At 35.0% G+C, this 17,983-nt stretch overlaps 2 protein-coding genes across 6 annotated transcripts in view; one reads left to right on the forward strand and one right to left on the reverse strand.

Annotated features, from left to right (window-relative positions):
• Nucleotides 1-1,386: 1,386 nt before the first annotated feature.
• On the forward strand, nucleotides 1,387-4,603 carry LOC149535136 (uncharacterized). The gene is made up of 6 exons (XM_089806114.1): nucleotides 1,387-1,620; nucleotides 1,729-1,881; nucleotides 1,967-2,367; nucleotides 2,472-2,838; nucleotides 4,198-4,265; nucleotides 4,529-4,603. The coding sequence occupies exons 1-6, from the start codon at nucleotides 1,407-1,409 to the stop codon at nucleotides 4,601-4,603; spliced, it is 1,278 nt and encodes a 425-aa protein (XP_089662240.1). The 5' UTR covers nucleotides 1,387-1,406.
• A 1,197-nt stretch (nucleotides 4,604-5,800) lies between these two features.
• The window catches only part of LOC149535137 (P-loop containing nucleoside triphosphate hydrolases superfamily protein), a 280,366-nt gene continuing 268,183 nt past the window's right edge, over nucleotides 5,801-17,983 (reverse strand). For 3 of the 5 annotated variants that reach the window (XR_016358029.1, XM_089807307.1, XM_089807309.1), the window contains 2 exons: nucleotides 6,848-6,967; nucleotides 5,801-6,304 (listed from right to left, as the gene is read on the reverse strand). Coding sequence is in view for 3 of the 5 variants with exons in the window: in XM_089807307.1 (XP_089663433.1) it covers nucleotides 6,233-6,304; nucleotides 6,848-6,967 (192 nt within the window). In the remaining 2 variants the exon portion in view is untranslated. Of the gene's footprint in view, nucleotides 6,305-6,347; nucleotides 6,602-6,847; nucleotides 6,968-17,983 lie in introns of those variants that run through there. The other 2 variants (XR_016358030.1, XM_089807308.1) reach the window with 1 other exon arrangement.

A 17,983-nucleotide genomic window follows, 5' to 3' on the forward strand; every position in this document is an offset into this window, starting at 1 on the left:
TGAATCGTGAATCGGTATTGCCGATTTCTGGGCCATGAATCGCCTGAATCGGCGATTCAGGCGATTCATGTAAAAATCGCCAAAATCGCCTTAAAAAATTGGCTATGAATCGGCCGCGGCATGTAAAAAGGGAAGTTGAAATTTTAAAAAAAATCACTTGTTTTTTTCACTTTGTTTTTGACCTATTCTCTTTGTTATAACCCTAAAGGGCCTTCTATTTGTGAAGCATGAGTAGAAGAGAGGAAAAGTGAGAGAGAAGAAGAGAAAAGAAAAGCCATAGGTTTCCAACCGGCAAGAAGGAGGAGCACCAAAGAGATCAGCAGGCCATTTGGGGAGCCCATCAATTGCTTTGGGAGCATTAAGGAGCCAATATCAACACTCCTCAACTCATTTGCAAGAGGTAAGTGCTTATTTTTTTTCTTGCATGTTAGTGTATTATGCATTTTTTGTTAAATTTTTAGTGTATTATGCGTTTTTAGTTAAATTTCTATAGTTTTCAAGAATTTTAGTGTAAATCTTGAATGCTCTTTATTTTTACTAAGTTGCAAGTTAGGGTTTCTTGTTTTCTAATTTTTATTAGCTTCAAACTTTGATATTTTACATAAAAAAATTTATTGCAGCAGCCTTTGCTCTCATTTTTCGCAAATTCCAATGGGTAAAAAAGATAAATGTTGGAAATATAATGAAGAGTTTCCTGGAAGAACCAAATATCAAACAAAATGCATGTTTTGTAAAGAAAAAATAACTTCCGGGGGTATTTATAGATTGAAATTCCACATTGCTGCTATACCTGGACATGATGTTATAGTTTGCACTCACCAAACTCCTGAGGCAAAACACACTTGCTTAATGGCATTAGAAAAAATTGAAAAAGACAAAGCAAATAGGAAAATGCAAGTTGAAGGGTTAAGGGGTATTGGCTCCCATGTTCTCGCATCCGCAGCCGCATCCACATCTGCATCTGCATCAGCTTCCGCATCCGTAGGTTGTGTTGGAGAGGGTTCTTCTAGGCCTCCTTTTTATCCTAGTTCTTCTCGTGCTAGTGCTAGTGCTAGTCGGTCACATACTGAGACGGAGTCCCACACCAACCTATTGTAGCCTAGAGTGCGGAAAAACAGAATGGATAGTTACTTTGTGCCCCGCACTACTCCTGGTTCCCAACCCACGCTTGAGGGCATGGGTTTGAACAAGGAGATTCACGATGCTGCCAGAAAGGAGATATGCAAATTTTGGTACTTTTGCAACATTCCATTTATTGCAGCCAGGTAATTGATTCTTTTTTCTTTGTTTTCTTTAAAGCTAAAATTAAAAGTAAAAGTAAAACTTTAATTATATCTACTTGTTTTATAATTTGAGTCTTTGACATCTAAACTTTTATTTGTGACAGGGCTCCTTAATGGCAGAATATGATAGATGCGGTTGCTATTTGTGGTCCGGGGTTTAAAGCCCCAACTGAGGCTGAGTTGAGCGGATACCTCCTGGATGAGATGGTAGAGGACATGAGGGTTGACCTCGAGGAGAACCGAAAGGAATGGATTGCAAAGGGTTGCACCATCATGACTGATGGTTGGACCGATAGGAGGAATAGAACACTCCTCAATTTTCTTGTATCCTGTGGAGGTGATTGATCATTCTACTTTCCTACATACATTGTAAATTTTGATTTGTTGAATGCTAATTCGTTAATGATCCATTTAATATTATAATTCATTGTTTTGTTCCTTGTAGGATATACCATGTTCATAAAATCCATTGATGCTTCCGCACATGTGAAAAATGCCACATATTTAAGTGAGGCTATTGAGGAAGTTATAGCAGAGGTGGGAGAACAAAATGTGATCCAGCTGGTGACGGATAATGCAGCAAATTATGTTGCAGCAGGTAAACTTTTAACTTTGCAAGTTTTGAAAATAAATTTATTTGAATTTTGAAATTTGAGTTTCTAATTGACTTAAAATTGTTGTAGGTAAACTTTTGATGGAGAGGCACCCCACCATATTTTGGTCCCCTTGTGCGGCACACTGCATTGACCTCTTGTTGGAGGAAATTGGCAAACTTGAGTTTGTCAAGTCATGTGTGGAAAGGGCAAAAAATATATGCAAATTCATTTATAATCATGCATTTGTCCTTAGCACAATGAGGAAGTACACAAAAGGCAAGGAGTTAGCTCGCCCAGGTATCACGAGGTTTGCCTCGAATTTCATCACCTTGCAGTCCTTGTTGACATCAAGGGATGGATTGAGGAGCATGTTTGTTGGGCAGGAGTGGATTTGCTCTTCTTATGCTACGACCACTGTAGGGTTAGATGTGGCGGATTGCATATTTGATGAGGATGGTTTTTGGAAACCCGCTAGAGAAATCCTTAAGGTAAATTTATTGCAATTTAACATTTAGTATTTTGCTTTTACTTTAAGTTATATTATTTTATATTTAAGTTTTGACTCAAATTTTTTGTTTTACTTTATATGTAGGTCACTGAGCCCCTTGTAGCTTTGCTACGAATTGCTGATGGGGAGAAGCCCTCTATGGGCTACATTTATGAGGGCATGGATAGGGCCAAGGAGGCCATCAGAGCCCAATATGCAGGAGTGCAGGAGAGGTATGGCCCTATTTGGGACATCATCGATAGGAGATGGCAGAATCAGCTCCATCGACCCATCCACGCAGCAGCTTACTATCTGAATCCGGCATTTCGTTTCCGTCCTGAGTTCAAGGCGGATGCGGAGGTTCTCACTGGCTTATACACAGTGATTCAAAGATTGAGTAGCGATGAAAATAACACTGTTGCGATTGTTGAGCTAGACCAGTTCAACAATAAGGAGGGGCCACTTTTCTCTGGCAGGATGGCCATAAATGCTCAGACAACACTGTAGCCAGGTAAAAATTAAATAATATATTCAATGTTCATGAATCTAGATTCTAAACTTAAAGTTGATTATATAATGCATTAATTTTAGAGTTGTAATTTGTAAATGAGACTAATTGTTTTTATTTTTTCCTTATTTCAAATAGATGGTGGCAAATGTTTGGGGCCACAACCCCAAACCTTCAAAAAATTGCCATCCGCATTCTGAGTCAGCCGAGTAGCGCTTCTGGATGTGAGCGCAGTTGGTCCATGTTCGAGCACATCCACTCGAAGAGGAGAAACAGGTTGACAGTGCAGAGGTTGAATGATCTTGTCTTTGTTCATTACAACCTTCGTCTTAGGATTAGACAGATTTTGGGCACTGACTCCTCTCTGATCATTCTAGAGGAGATTGATCCAGAATTAGAGTGGATCACAGAGACCGTGGACCTAGTCTTCACTGAGGAAGACCGCGCTTGGGTTGACCAGGTGGATGTAGAGGCTGAGGCTGTGGCTAGGGCAGAGGAGGCAGCTAGAGCACGTTCAGGCATTGGTAGACGCACACGCGCACGCACAGACGCAGGCCCTAGTGACGTTATTCATGAGCCCATTGCCCATGCAGGGGACATGGTTCGGCGGTCCTCTAGGACCTACCTTACATGCCTTTCTCATAGGCAAACTGGATACTCAGAGGCTGAGGTTGAGGCTGCAGCAGAGCTAGAGGATGATGATGAGGATGATGAGGCTTGAGCTGGAGCCTTGTTTTTATATTTTGTTTACACTGTATAGATATTGATAGTGATACTGAATCACTGATAGACATATGTTTCAAACTTTCATGGATCTTCATCTTAGATTTATACATACATTTATGATTTGATGTCTTATAGATCTTCATGATTTCATCTTACTGATTCTATGATTTGAATCATTATGATCATTTGATTTTTATTTACTTCAGCTAGCATACAATTTACATTTTAATACATAATGATAACATAGTTACGTATGTGATGGATTTTATGTTTCATGTTTATGTATGTTAGATTCTATTTGATGATGTTATAGTGTTTTTAAGTTATATTCAATAAAGGGTGCATGAAATAAGTATAAATTGTTAAAATCTTTACATTTAAAGGGTTTTTTCAAATTTGCCGATTCATCGCCGATTCACCGGCGATTCACCCCCGATTCACGATTCGATTCAGCCGTGCCGATTCCGATACGATTCCGATTCACGTTACTATGGTTAGAACTAATCAATGATCTAGTATGCATGTATCCTTAAAAACACATTATTAGTAATAAAACCCCTTAGAAACAATTTGCTAATTTTTATGGTAGCATGGCAGAGACAAAAGGGAAATTTAGTGGAACAGATATCATTGAATACCCTGACACTAAGCTGAGGAAAAACCAGGTATTCTTCCCAGTTTTAAAGAAAAAAACAGTTCACTTCTAACGATTAAACTACAAAATGTATGAAAAATATACGTATTAAAAAAAACAGTAAAAGAAAAGAATGTGAAGCGTGACAGCATTAGAAACAAAAAAGAACAAAATATGATCATTCCAACTTGCACTACCTGGTTTGTCACCAGCCAATGACCACAGCAAAAATGAACATTAGCAGTACTAAAAAATTATAGGATATTAACATGAAACAGAAACTGAATGGAACAGAATTCACATGCTACAAAATGCTTACTAGTGGGAGCAGGTGCAGGGAGGGATGAGGAGAAATGGAAGCTCAGCTGAAGTGATGCCACACTATTATGCAAGCAATCTCATTCCAGACAAGAACTCTAAAAAATTAAAATTATGTCTTATCTTACTAATTTTTAGTTGTAAATGTCCTTGTTGTGACATCATCTATGTATCAAAACGATCTATATTCACTTTTCCTAATCAGAACTAATCAAAGATCTAGTATGCATGTTTCCTTAAAAACACATTATTTAAGATAAAACTCCTTAATACTATTAATTGTGTACACTGTAACTTGATTTTTTTCCCAAAGCTATTAGATTTCCTCAATCCATATGAATGCCATTATCGTCTCTAGATTTGATTGTGTAAATTTTTTTTATCATAAACATTTTGGATCACGCTCTGTGGTCCATCATTAGAATGAAAGAGAACATAAGGAGATGAGGACATAATTGACTTCTTTTTTTCCTTTCATGGTCAACAAGTAGGAATTAATTACCTCACACAAACCGGGATTAAAAAAATTCACTTTCGTTTTCTGCATCAATTTCAGTCTTATGCATGATGATTTAAAATTTTGAAGAATGCAACCTCAATGCACACTTATTTAAAAATAATCATAACGTCAAGGGAACTTTCTTAGTAGAGTTAAGAATGCCTAGAGTGGAGAAGCTTTCTTAACCACACATCGAGCAGTCACCCTAAATCAGCATACAAACATCAAGACTCACTTGCAACCATTGTTTTGTCATGATTCGACTTGACTGGGTGTAAATGGCAAATAATTAGAAAACAACAAAGAAGGTAACAAGAAAAGAAGATTGTAAGTTTGTTCTTCTCATTCCTCAATTTGTGGTGAATTATTAGAAAACATAAAGAAGGTAACAAGAAAAGAAGATTGTAAGTTTGTTCTTTCTCATTCCTCTATTTGTGGTAACTATAAGTGGAGGAATGTTGGTAAGTATACCAACAGTTTCAAGCTCCATCTCTGGTTAGTTTCACTTTAAAGTCAATACCATTGAGGCAATTCTTGAAGCATCAAATCCAAATTCATTCTTATATTGTGATTCTATATGCTTGTCTTAAACCATTGTTCAAACATCAGAGCAGCAGTAGTGAGACTGCTACAAGGGCAGGAAAATAAAATTCCACATTCTTTGAGAGAGGCAAAAAAATTGAATCTAACTGATAAGTTATAGCAACAAATTATCTCAAAGATTTCGGAAAATAAAAGTTCAAGAAGAATTGGCAATATAAATTTTGATTTGAAACTGATTGTAAAATTACATTTCTATCACTGGAGAAAATCTGTAGTATGTTTTGAGGTAAATGCCCAATGTATAATGTGAGCAAAAATGATATTTTCCTTCCTGAATGAGAGTTTCATTGGTAATAATTGAAATTCATTGTTAAGTGAATTATAAAGCACAAACATCGATAGGGACCTTGTATCTTGGATCTTGGAATATATTTGTTCTTCCCTTTGGAAAACTCAGAAGGAAAACAATTTCTTTGAACATATTTTGCCTATTGTTTTCGTCATCATCTGGAAGGCCCTGGAATCAAGGACCTTATTTTGTGCATGTACAAGAAAGAATTATCATGACTTTGATACTTGTGCAACTACACATGAAGTCAAAATATTCCCATTGCAAAGAATTGAATTATAAAATGAATTCAGTGCATTCTCCGTTTTCGTTGAAACATTGCATAGCCAATTAGAGCAGATATGAGGAATGTCCACAATACCTGCACAAAATATGCATAGAACCACAGAAATTGCAAGCAAACAGATAATAATTTGAGTCTGCTGAACATTTTTATAAGGAACAAAAAATTCCATCATGAAAATATTATTTAATAATTTACATTACCATAATTCTTATAAGACCAAATATACTGTGCTTAGAAAAACACCATGTTTGAATTTACTTAAAATTACAGTTTGCAAGATCTATGATAAGAAGGAAGAAACCTTCAAGAGGAAATAAAAACATATTCAGCTGCTATATCATCTTGTTCTCTGACGCAAAATACCATGTGTTTCTTAAAAAACCAAAAATAAAAAATTCATAAGCACAAAACAATATCATATGCATGAAAATCACTGATAAAAAAAACATATCATATGCATGGAAATAGGAGAAATTAAATTATGAAAAAAAGAGTAAAGAAATAGTTGAATGCTTTTCAGTTTCCATTTACTAACAAATTATGTATTTATTTGACATGCATATAAAGAGAGCAACCCATAAGGAAAAATGTTTATGTGATGATCTGGAAAATACCTACCGTATTGAACATATGCCATCGTTCAAGCCTTTTTATTCGTGACTGAAGCTCCTCAATGATGCATTCCATGGACAGCCCTGGGCTCACAGGAGGTTCTACTTCTGATCCAGAATTCCCACCCTGTGAGTTAAAAAATTAATTACTTTTAATTTTAGTGAAATAAAGTCATGCACATAAGAATCGAGTAAATGAAACCACATAATTCATTTATCTCTGTAGACCTGCAATGTACTGCCCATGGGCTTATATTACTAGAAATATGAGCTATATAAAGTTTGAACTGTTGAACCATCAAAGTAAAGGTAATATCCAGAAAAGGGTCCTGTGAATTGTAACTTTAATACAACCAACAGAGGCATGTGCTATATATCTCATATTGTAATGTCCCCACTTCCGGGTTAGGATCAAATGCTATACCCTGCAACAAATTGTTAGTCCAATATCAAAATTTGCATGTAAAATATATCAGAAACATTGAATTAGTAAGTATTAATCTAAAATTCTACACAGACTATCCCTCCTAATCCCTCGGAAGAGATCTTTCTCAAACCATCTAACCCTCTAATGAGAACTATATCTTGATTAGATGACTATCATTAAAAGAGCATCTTCCTTAGGCCTATTTGGGATCTCTGAAAACATTATTTGGTAGAGATCCTACTTCTACCAAGTCTCTTATCTTTGACATATGCATATGTTTGACCACTACAATACATACATACATACATATATATATATAGTCTCTAAGAGATTTTCTATGAATCTCTCTCCACGAGGATCCCATTTGAGAATCCTGACATTCAACTATGAATGCCCTCTAGTCTCTAGTTTCCTTATGAGAAACTTGACATTCAAATTTGAATGCCCTCTGCCAAGTAAACTTGGCCTCTGTAATAACACTAAGAATGTCTACCATTTAATGATTTGTGCCAATCCTTGCTAACCAATTTGATTGTACCTTATAGGAGCTTACACTATTATCACTTGTAAATATCTTGGTTAATCTCTTCCCTATTTATATTATTCTTCTAATGTATTGGAGTATTCTTAATAGTATATCTTCCTTTGTGTTTGTCCAGTCACGTTGTCTCCAGACACCTTCGCTCCTTGGTTCTATTCACTACTCTAGTTATCCTTTTGTGATATGGAATTCCATCACCTTTAATGGGCTATGGTGGTTATTAATATTATATGATGCTCTCTTCCATTTGTCTTTGTCTGGTGTTCAATGTTTAGGAATCTTCGCCGCTCTCATTTGACCACGTTTAATTTTTGTATGTCTTTGTTATCAATCTTAATTCTCTTCTATTTTCTCATGCGATACTATTTCCGCTTGTTTTCTATTGGCTAGTGACCCATCCAAAATGGCTGGAGCTCGTTCGATGTTATTGGCTTGGTTTGGATGTCTGTTGTACTCTTTGATTATTATTTTTGTCTTAATGCCAGGTGCAGCAAAATCCATCTTTATCAGAGTCGTATCTTCTTGGGCCAACAATGATTGTCTGTAGTGTATTCCCCTGCCATGCTCTGAAGGTCTAATTGGAATGTTCGATGATCCTTAACATCCCCTTGGTGGCAATGAAGGTTAATTTGACTATTTCATGTTGGAGGGTGAAGATATGTCTTATGTTCCCTTTCAAATTTCAGAACACACTATTCTTGACATCATGTATAGATATATACCTTGCTTACGGATTGCAAAGTTTAGTTCACAATGCTTTTGATGTCTCATTGCACATTTAGGTGTCTAGGATTTATTTATTGTGTTCAACTCATGGTTTCATGGCTTTCCTTTCTTATTCTAGCATGTCTTCTAGTGTGACTAAGATTCTAGTAAGGTTATCTTCTGTCTCTTCTATTACTTTTGACTGCATATCGTCCTGATGATGCTCATGCAACAATTGTCTTTGATTTATTGTCCAGTGACTATGTGCAATGACGTACATTACTATATTGATTTCTTCCTTTATTATAAGTGTCTATTTACTTTCGTGGGTTTTCTATTTACTAGTCACACATCCACAATGGCAGGAGTTTGTGTCTTCTATATCATTTGACATCTTCCTATCATCTGATGGTTATATGTTGCGATGCCTGCTAGCCGTCTATATTGTTTGGATTTATTATTTGTTTTTGTCCTTCCTCTCGATCCATCTTGTTCCATCAACTTCTAAAATAGTATTTATTTTTATTTGTTGTGTTATGCCATTGTAATTGCTCTGTTGTCAATATCACCTTTTGCCAAAGGTGATCGTATTTGCTTGTCTTCTCTCCTTTAGAATATGGATGTCTCCTTATACCATTGATGTCTTATGGGTGTGGATTTGTTTGTTTTTGCTATGTTCGATGATCCAAATATAGTGTTTGCCAAATATTCTAAATAACACCTTTTTTTCTTCCCCCTCAATTGGTCAGAATGATGTAGATTTTATACTGCCCGCAGCCATCTCACGGGACATGACCATTCATGTCAATAGTTGTTTAGTTTATTTAGTTCATTAATTGTTAATTATAATTTGTTTGGTTCTTATTTAGAGTATGTATAAAAATAAAATAATATTTGATTATTAATTTAACTTTAATTAAGGATTAACTATTACTATTGGTCCACTTATATGAATCATTTGATTAAATTGATATATTATTGATTTACTCATAATCATTTAGTTATTCTATTAAATATATTCTTTTAATCAATTATTTGGTTTCTCTAAAATATATTTATAAAACTTGGGATATCATAGTCCTACCCTCTCAAAATTGCTTGTCCTCAAGCAATTCACAATTAATCGATAACTATTTTTGAGTTCTGAATGTAAAAATGATTTGGAAATCTAAGTGGACCATTATTTCTAAAATGGAAAAATATACCTTAGGTTACCAATCCCCAACATCTCATGTTAAGTCTATCTCAACTATTTCATTTGGAATCAATAAGTATTTCTAACTTAGTAATATGCATAAATATTGCTAATAGTATAATTGTTAGTTACTTATACAGCTGCATATCCAGTTTTCTAATCACATTTTTATTTATAACATTTTATATTATATTTCATTGCTTCAATATCCTTATGCCAATAGTTTAATGTTTTTGTATCTACCTTTAACGAGCACAATATTCTCAACCAACATTATGTAATAAGTGTAGAATACATGTAATTGATTAAATTTTGATGTGATGTTTTTTATTGTGGAGTTACTTACTCCAACCTTGTACAGATCCTTATGATATGATCTGTTTTTTTCTTTTTGTCGTTTACTAATTGAATTTTGTGTTTTGATTTGGCACAAGTTTTTCTCTAGGCTTCATCGAGGTTGGTCTTGGATGGTGGTGTCCTTTTATATTCTATCAAAAAAACTTGATAATAGAATGTCTCAAATTTCTTTGTTTATTATTATTATTATTTTTTATTACCAAAGTTGGATTGCATATTAGTTTTGTTCTTATTGATTACGTCCATCTTTTACCCTGCAAGATGGCAGGATCATGCTCTGATACCACTGTAATGTCCCCAATCCGGGTTAGGATCAAATGCTATACCCAGCAACAAATTGTTAGTACAACATCGAAATTTGCATGTAAAACATTGAATTAGTAAGTATTTATCTAAAATTTTACCCATACCACCCCTCCTAATCCCTCAGAAGAGATCTTTCTCAAACCATCTAACCCTTTGATGAGAACTATATCTCGATTAGATGACTATCATTAAAAGAGCATCTGCCTTAGGCCTCTTTGAGATCTCTAGAAACATTACTTGGTAGAGATCCCACCTCTACCAAGTCTCTTATCTCTGAAATACACATATGTTTGACCACTACAATATATATATTGTCTCTTAGAGATTTTCTATAAATCTCTCTCTATGAGGATCCCATTTGGGAATCCCGACATTCAACTATAAATGCCCTCTAGTCTCTAGTTTCCTTATGAGAAACTTGACATTCAAATTTGAATGCCCTCTACGAAGTAAACTTGACCTTTGTAATAACACTAAGAATGTCTACCATTTAATAATTGGTGCCGATCCTTGCTAACCAATTTGATTGTACCTTATAGGAGCTCACACTATTATCACTTGTAAATATCTTGGTTATGTATCTCTTCCCTATTTATATTATTCTTCTAATGTATTGGCGTATTCTTAATAGTATATCTTCCTTTGTGTTTGTCCAGTCACGCTGTCTCCAGACACCTCCGCTCTTTGGTTCTATTCACTGCTCTAGCTATCCTTTTGTGATATGGAATTCTGTCACCTTCAATGGGCTATTGAGGTTTTCACGCTCTATTGCTTTCTGTAAGTAGAAAAATAACCATAGTTTCAACCATGGACAGGTTGTATAGATCTTCATGCTATCTGAATAGGTGAATAAAGATAAACTGAGATGAGGAAGAGGGTTCAGGGAGAAACAAGGACAATATGAAAAGATATTAGACTTTAAGATCTTGAAAAAAAATTGTGTTCTTAACAGTATGCATCACATATTACATTGCGAAGTAGGATAATGATAAATACATTGCAGGATACAATGCACAGAAGCCTGGCAGGTTTATATAGAACAGTTCAATATAAAAGCATGCAAAAATGACACATCAGCTTAGGACGCAAATCTGAGGAAATTTATATCTCCACAAAATACATCTATTCTAGATGGAACGACCAGATCCATAATTACATGATTACTGTCAAAATGTCTTGCCTTCAATATTTATTATTTAGCAAAGTGGCTGCAACCACAACTAAGCTGCGTAAAGCTTCATTAAATGAATTGATGGATAGAGACTAAGAAAACAGTGAATGGAGATGAGAAGCAAGAAAAATATTAAAGGATATAAGGACTTAAAATTCTTGAAATAGTACACTGCGTATTCATCACATATTACACCATGAAGCGTTACAAAAACATGGCAAGATACAACAGGCAGAAGCCTGGCAGCGGTACACAGGCCAATTCACTAAGAAGCCTATTAGGATGACATATCAACTTAGAGTCCAATATCCAGGTAAATTTTATCTACACAACACAAATCTATTCTAGATACATGACCAGATCCATGATTACATTCTTATTTTCAAAATGTCTTGCATTCAATATTACCATAAGTAGTAGCAAAAACTTCATTAAACTATGAAATTGACATGATCTCATATAGCTGACCATTTCCTATTGAGCATCAAACTCGAGAAGCATGCTATATTGTGGAAATGAAAGTTAAAAATTGTTTCCTGAAGATTTCAAAAGATTTTGCCTTATCCTGCTTCGACATAACTCATATTCTTCTTTCAACTCTTCTGATATGATCCTTTTTACCATTGATGCCCATCCAGTTCCTCTCAAGGCCATGGCCTCCTCAATTATATAAATCCTCTTTCAAAGCAACAGCACTTCAAGATCACACTGTGCCCTTAAGGAGAAGATCTGCCAAAAAAACTGAAATTCATACTCAATGCCAATACAAGCAGCATTTCAAATCCAAGGAGGCAATATATGCTACCCAAAAATGGATATCTGAACAAGAATCTAATTTCCCCTTGATTGTGGTACTAAATAGTAAAACAGAAAGCATTGAGTTCCAATCATAGGGGCTTATTTCGGTCCTAAAACACTGACTCTTTGGATAGTTGAGAACTGAAAACCTTCAAGCTCCATACATACATCATGATTCTCAGAGGATATTTCATAGCCATCTTTTCCATTAGAATACAAAACGAGAGTTCCAGAGAATCCTATAGTTAATGAATAAAACTGGGTTGTTTATGAAACCATGAATGTCAACTTTCAAGCCTACAACTTATCTTCTAAGCATCTGATTTGGGTTACTTACCAAGAATATTCTCAGAAGAATAACCCCTACACAGGAATGGTAATTCTGCAAGGGAATAAATAGCAGCCTCAGAGTCAACATTCTGCCTTGGTGTCCTCAATAGATGAGAAGATGCAGGAAGCGTCACTTTTGAGCAACTCCATACACATCAAATGCTCTTAAAGCTAGGGGGTATTAAGGGAGAAAAACTAATGAGCTTTGAGAATATCCTTTCTGATATCAAATATGTCATCTGAATAGACAAGTTGAAAAAGAATGCCTCTCCTATCTGCTCACAGACCAATCAAACAGGGAGAGAGAGCAGTGAAAAGCATGCAACTTAATCAAAGACCTCATTTATATGACAGTCAAATTATGGTAAGAGCATTCATAACCGAAACAATTTCATATTCAACCCCAATAAGATTCTGTGGAACCTTGGGAACACTCCACAAAGGATCCAAACTGTTCCACAGCAGGCCGAGCAACCAAACCAACCTTCCTCAAAATAATAACAAAACCAAGCTTCCTCATGATTTTACTACAGGAAACTAAGCTTAAATTATAAAAATTGAGGGAACAGCTCTTCACCAAAGGGGAAATCAATAAGCTACTTTACCAAGAACCAACAGGTAGAACAGGTCAGACAAAGTGCAATGGGATGCAAAAACCTACCAAATGTTTAACTTCTCAAAACAACATATGGGGGATTACTAAAAGAGCTAAATTGTTGAAATGGAATCTTGTTTCTTGTAATGTCCCCAGTTTTTCATGAGCATCAGAGCTTGTGGGATTAGTCTATTATTTGACCCTCATAGGCTAATCAGATGGATAGAGGGTCCAACTAGGATCCCAGTTGGCAGCACCATAGGCCATTTGCCCACTCCAAAGGTCCATGATGTTCAGAATTTTTATTAGTTTTGGTTAGATTGGCACAATTAATAATACTAAGTGTCTATTTTGGGAAAGTCAGTTTTTATCTTTAGTAGGTTGCCTAAACAACTTGGTGGCAATGTTGAGATTTAGTATTATCGACTGGATTCGTTATTTAGGGACTTACTATTTATAGTACAACATTATTGTGGAGTCACTATATCTGGCAAGGGCACCTAGACTCATAGTGTCTATAGTGATCAATTCATTCTTCAGTTGGCCCATTTGCTATTATCGTAGGGCACTTAAGCATCAGACATATGCAGTGAGTATTTGCATTATGAGTTATTCATCCGGAGGAGTTAATCAGCCTTTGATTTCGATATTGATTATTAATTAGTCTTTGCTTGATTAAAAATTAAGTGAGGTTGTTATTAAGTGCTAAGTTCATGAAATGTTTATTTAATAGTGCATTATGGCACCTAAGTCTTGACAGGAAATATAATCGAATATTATATTTCAAACATCATAAAAGAAAATACACTCGAAAGAAAATACACAAGAAAAGACAATAGAATGCTTTTTCCCTTGCATTGAAAGTATTTGTATTGGGAAAAAGCATTCTATTGTCCATTTGATTTTTGTGAATTGGTGAATTGTGAGAGCCAGTGAATCGTGCCAGAGATAATCTCATCCATAGATTATGAATGAGCTTAATTTGGTGACTGCATTGGGAGGATGATTCAATGTTTAGTCTCAGAGAGAATTTGCAGTGTTGGGTAATGATTTATTGTAATCTCCCCATGTTTGGCAAGATTCTACAGATGATTGAGTTAGTTCATTATAGCGACCCTCATGAGCTGACAGGGTGATTAGGGAGTCCCAGTTGTGGACATACTATTTTTAATAAGTCTATTTTTGGCAGTGCAGTCAGTGGCTTTGGCAATTGGTCATCACCTGTAGTGGTGGTTGTTATTAATTGTGTGAGCTCTAATTTACTATTTAATTATTAACGTCGCATTATTATAACAATAATATTTTATTATAATAATGTCATTAAGAGATATTACTAAAAGAGTTGTGCTAGAAAGATTCAGGAACTAAGTTGTTTTGGGAAACTTTTGCAGTTTCTGAAGTTGAGTTCTTTTGGAAAACTTTTACCAACAAGGAATTATAAATATGAGCTCATTTCAATGGAAAAAGCATCGATTGAATATTATTTGCTTTTGTTTCTTTGAGGCTTTTCTGAGTTGTTGGTTTTGTGCCATTGCTGAGGTCTAGGGGTTTGGTGATCTGGCCTGGACACTGAATCTCCTTGATTCATCGTGCAATTGCAGCTGAGGTATTGCAATTGTTATTTCCCTACTGTCTTTACTGTGGCTGGGAGATTTGATTGGTTTAAGAATTTGTGTCTCCTACTGTTGCATACTGTTGCTAAGGAGATGATTAATTGCTGGAGATTGATATTGAAGTTGGGCAGAGATCAACTAGAGATTTCTTTCATTTACCTGCATCTGCATTTTAAGGGTTTGATCTGTGCATATCAGGCTACCGTTTCCCACCAGAAGACCACGATTTTGGCATTATTAAAGTCCACAATCAATGGCAAATGCTGAGATGTCATTCTGGAAGGCCGGGTGTGATTCTCCTAGCACCTGTGATTCTGGTTTTGGAGGTCTGCAGCCATCATTACCACCTGCATTTTGTGGAGGGAGTTGGCATTTGTGGTTAGGAGAACATTGACATTTGCACAGGGGTGACTAGCACCTTGATGAGACTGTATGTGTGTCGATTCTCTGCCACAATCAACCTGTGGATGGTATCAGCTCATTGACAGCGTTTTCTGGTATTCATTATTGTTTTCCTGTACCCATGATCTCATAGTCAGTGTCTGCAATCACATTGTAAGGGAGATGATTAGTGTGCAGAGATTGATCTGCATTCTGGGCATATAACCGCTGTCATAACTGGGTGATTTTCTTGCAAGCCTGTAACTGCAATTTTAGGTGCTCATATTTCAGTTGTTGGGCATCATTCATCTACTACTGTTAATAAATTGCAGACCAAATACTGTCAGCAGGTTCTATTTTACAAAGTTAATAATATCATTTCAGTTCTATTGATTCAGTAATAGTTGTTGATAATATTTCCAATTCAGAATTTTGTATACAAATACCTAAGGAAGGGCTATATATAAGATGTGTAGTAATTTATCAATGCCAAAATCTGGAAGTCTGATTCATCTGGTGAATTATGAGTAGTCAAGTACATTTCCTAGTGCTGTGATAATAAAAAATTAAAACATATATATGACTGTGATAACTGAATTTGCTTGCCGTCTGTTTGACAAAATGTCAAACTACTGATTAGTTACAGAAATTGAGGTATTATAGAGAAATTATTGAACTACAAAAGGCTAGGGGTTCTTACATTTATGAATGCAGAACTTGCTAAATAGATCTGCGTTTGTGTTTTAAGAGGCTGCTGTTGACACTGAGATGCCACTTGAGGCCAAAAGGACCTAGCTGCTGATCATATAGAGCTGTGGCAGCCATTCTAGAGGCTGCCTTCTGATAATTAGGGCTATGTTTGAAAATAGTAGCAGCTGCTGCATTAAAACAGAGGGACGACTTTAATATTTCTGCTGCATTTAACACAGATGCAATGTCCCCTTCTTCAGAATAAGAATTAATAAATATAATAATTAATTAATATTAATAAATAAAATATGATATATATATATATATATATATCACACATAAAATCAAATATTATTATTCATCTATCATTTATGTCATGAATAATGATAACAATAATGATACAAAAATAATAATAAATAATAACAATTAAAATGTAAATAAATATAATTATTATTTTATAATCATAAATTCTATAATCATCAAACCGCTCAATGTCCCCTTCTTGAGAATAAGAATTAATAAATATTATATATATATATATATATATATATCACGCATAAAATCAAATATTATTATTCAAACTATTGTTTATGTCATGAATAATGATACCAAAACAATAATAAATAATAACAATTAAAATGTAAATAAATATAATTATTAAATTTACAATCATAAATTCTATAATCATCAAACCGCTCAATAAAGTCAAAATGATTCACGATATTACTCTTTGGCATCAAGCCTTGAATGTTTAATGCGGATTTAATACATCATTATATTAACCAATACTTGGCCGGCATAGAACAAGAGTATAAGCCTTAACAGGAAGTGTGAAACTAAAATAATAATCTATTAACTAATTTAAGTAGTAAACTGTGATATTCAAATTGATCTAAAAGGGTGCAATATGTTGAGTCCTACCCCACACTTGAATCTCCTCATAGCTATATAAGGGTAGATCTCACTCAAACAGTAAGGGGATTTTTTGGAAGAAAAAGCATGGTCAGCACTCAATCATCCAACCGGGAAATTGTATACATATTCAATCAGCAATTACATTGGATGGGAGAATAATACATTATAAAATATAATTGCTTGAAGCTATTAGTTGGGAGTTGCATCTCTAAAGATCTTTGAAGGTTGCAGTCTAAGACCCTTATTTGACCACTGGAAAGCTCTGAAGATACCCACATCAAAACAGCAAAGACCACCTATTCAGCAACCATAATCCTATTGGCTTTCTATTGCAGTCTGCACTTACTTAAGTTCGGAGATACAAAGACGTTTGGAAGAATACATTGAGAATAATAGGAAAAAAACATTCTACAATAAATATTCCACAATGAGACCTGAGTGCAAATAATTACTGTGTCTTTTTTTAGGCTAAAATCAAAAAAAATAAAATACCAATTTATGGGAGCCATGGATTCTTTTATTTTTTCTGCTTGATGTCATTGAGTCCAAACTGGAGGTAGATATTTGATTTGGGATTCCATTGTGGCCAGAATATCGGATTGCTATTGCTGCATGATTATTATAGCTCTAGCAATGAAGTGTTTTGGGGGCATATCTTTGTAAAATTCTATTCGTGGAAATCACAAATGAGAGGAGCGACTTAAGAAACTTGTGAATTATTGAGATTTTTATTAAAATGTTCTGTGCAAACCAACACTACATACTCATAACTCCAGTTCTCCAGTAGCTTAACAGTGACAGTAAATTAGAGATTGAAGCATTTGTGATCTTTTCGGAACTGGTTTAAACAATATCGGAGATCTTTGGATTGAACAAGAAAACAACTTACAATCAGCAATTTAGAAAGTTCAGTCAGAAAGCATAACACACAATCAGCTTTTATGGGATTACATCATTGAAGCAGCAAAGTTCCATCATAGCTTTACACAGTCCAGCCAGTAAACATTCTAATTAAGCAAGGCAAATATACCATCAAAGGAGAAGCTTAATCCAATCAAATAGGATATACGGTAAACCATAGTAACAAGAATCGCCATGAAATTGCCTGAATCACTGGTT

Source organism: Cupressus sempervirens, chromosome 10, assembly GCF_028749045.1.
Source record: "Cupressus sempervirens isolate cs-2001-9-10 chromosome 10, ASM2874904v1, whole genome shotgun sequence".
Classification (NCBI taxonomy): domain Eukaryota; kingdom Viridiplantae; phylum Streptophyta; class Pinopsida; order Cupressales; family Cupressaceae; genus Cupressus; species Cupressus sempervirens.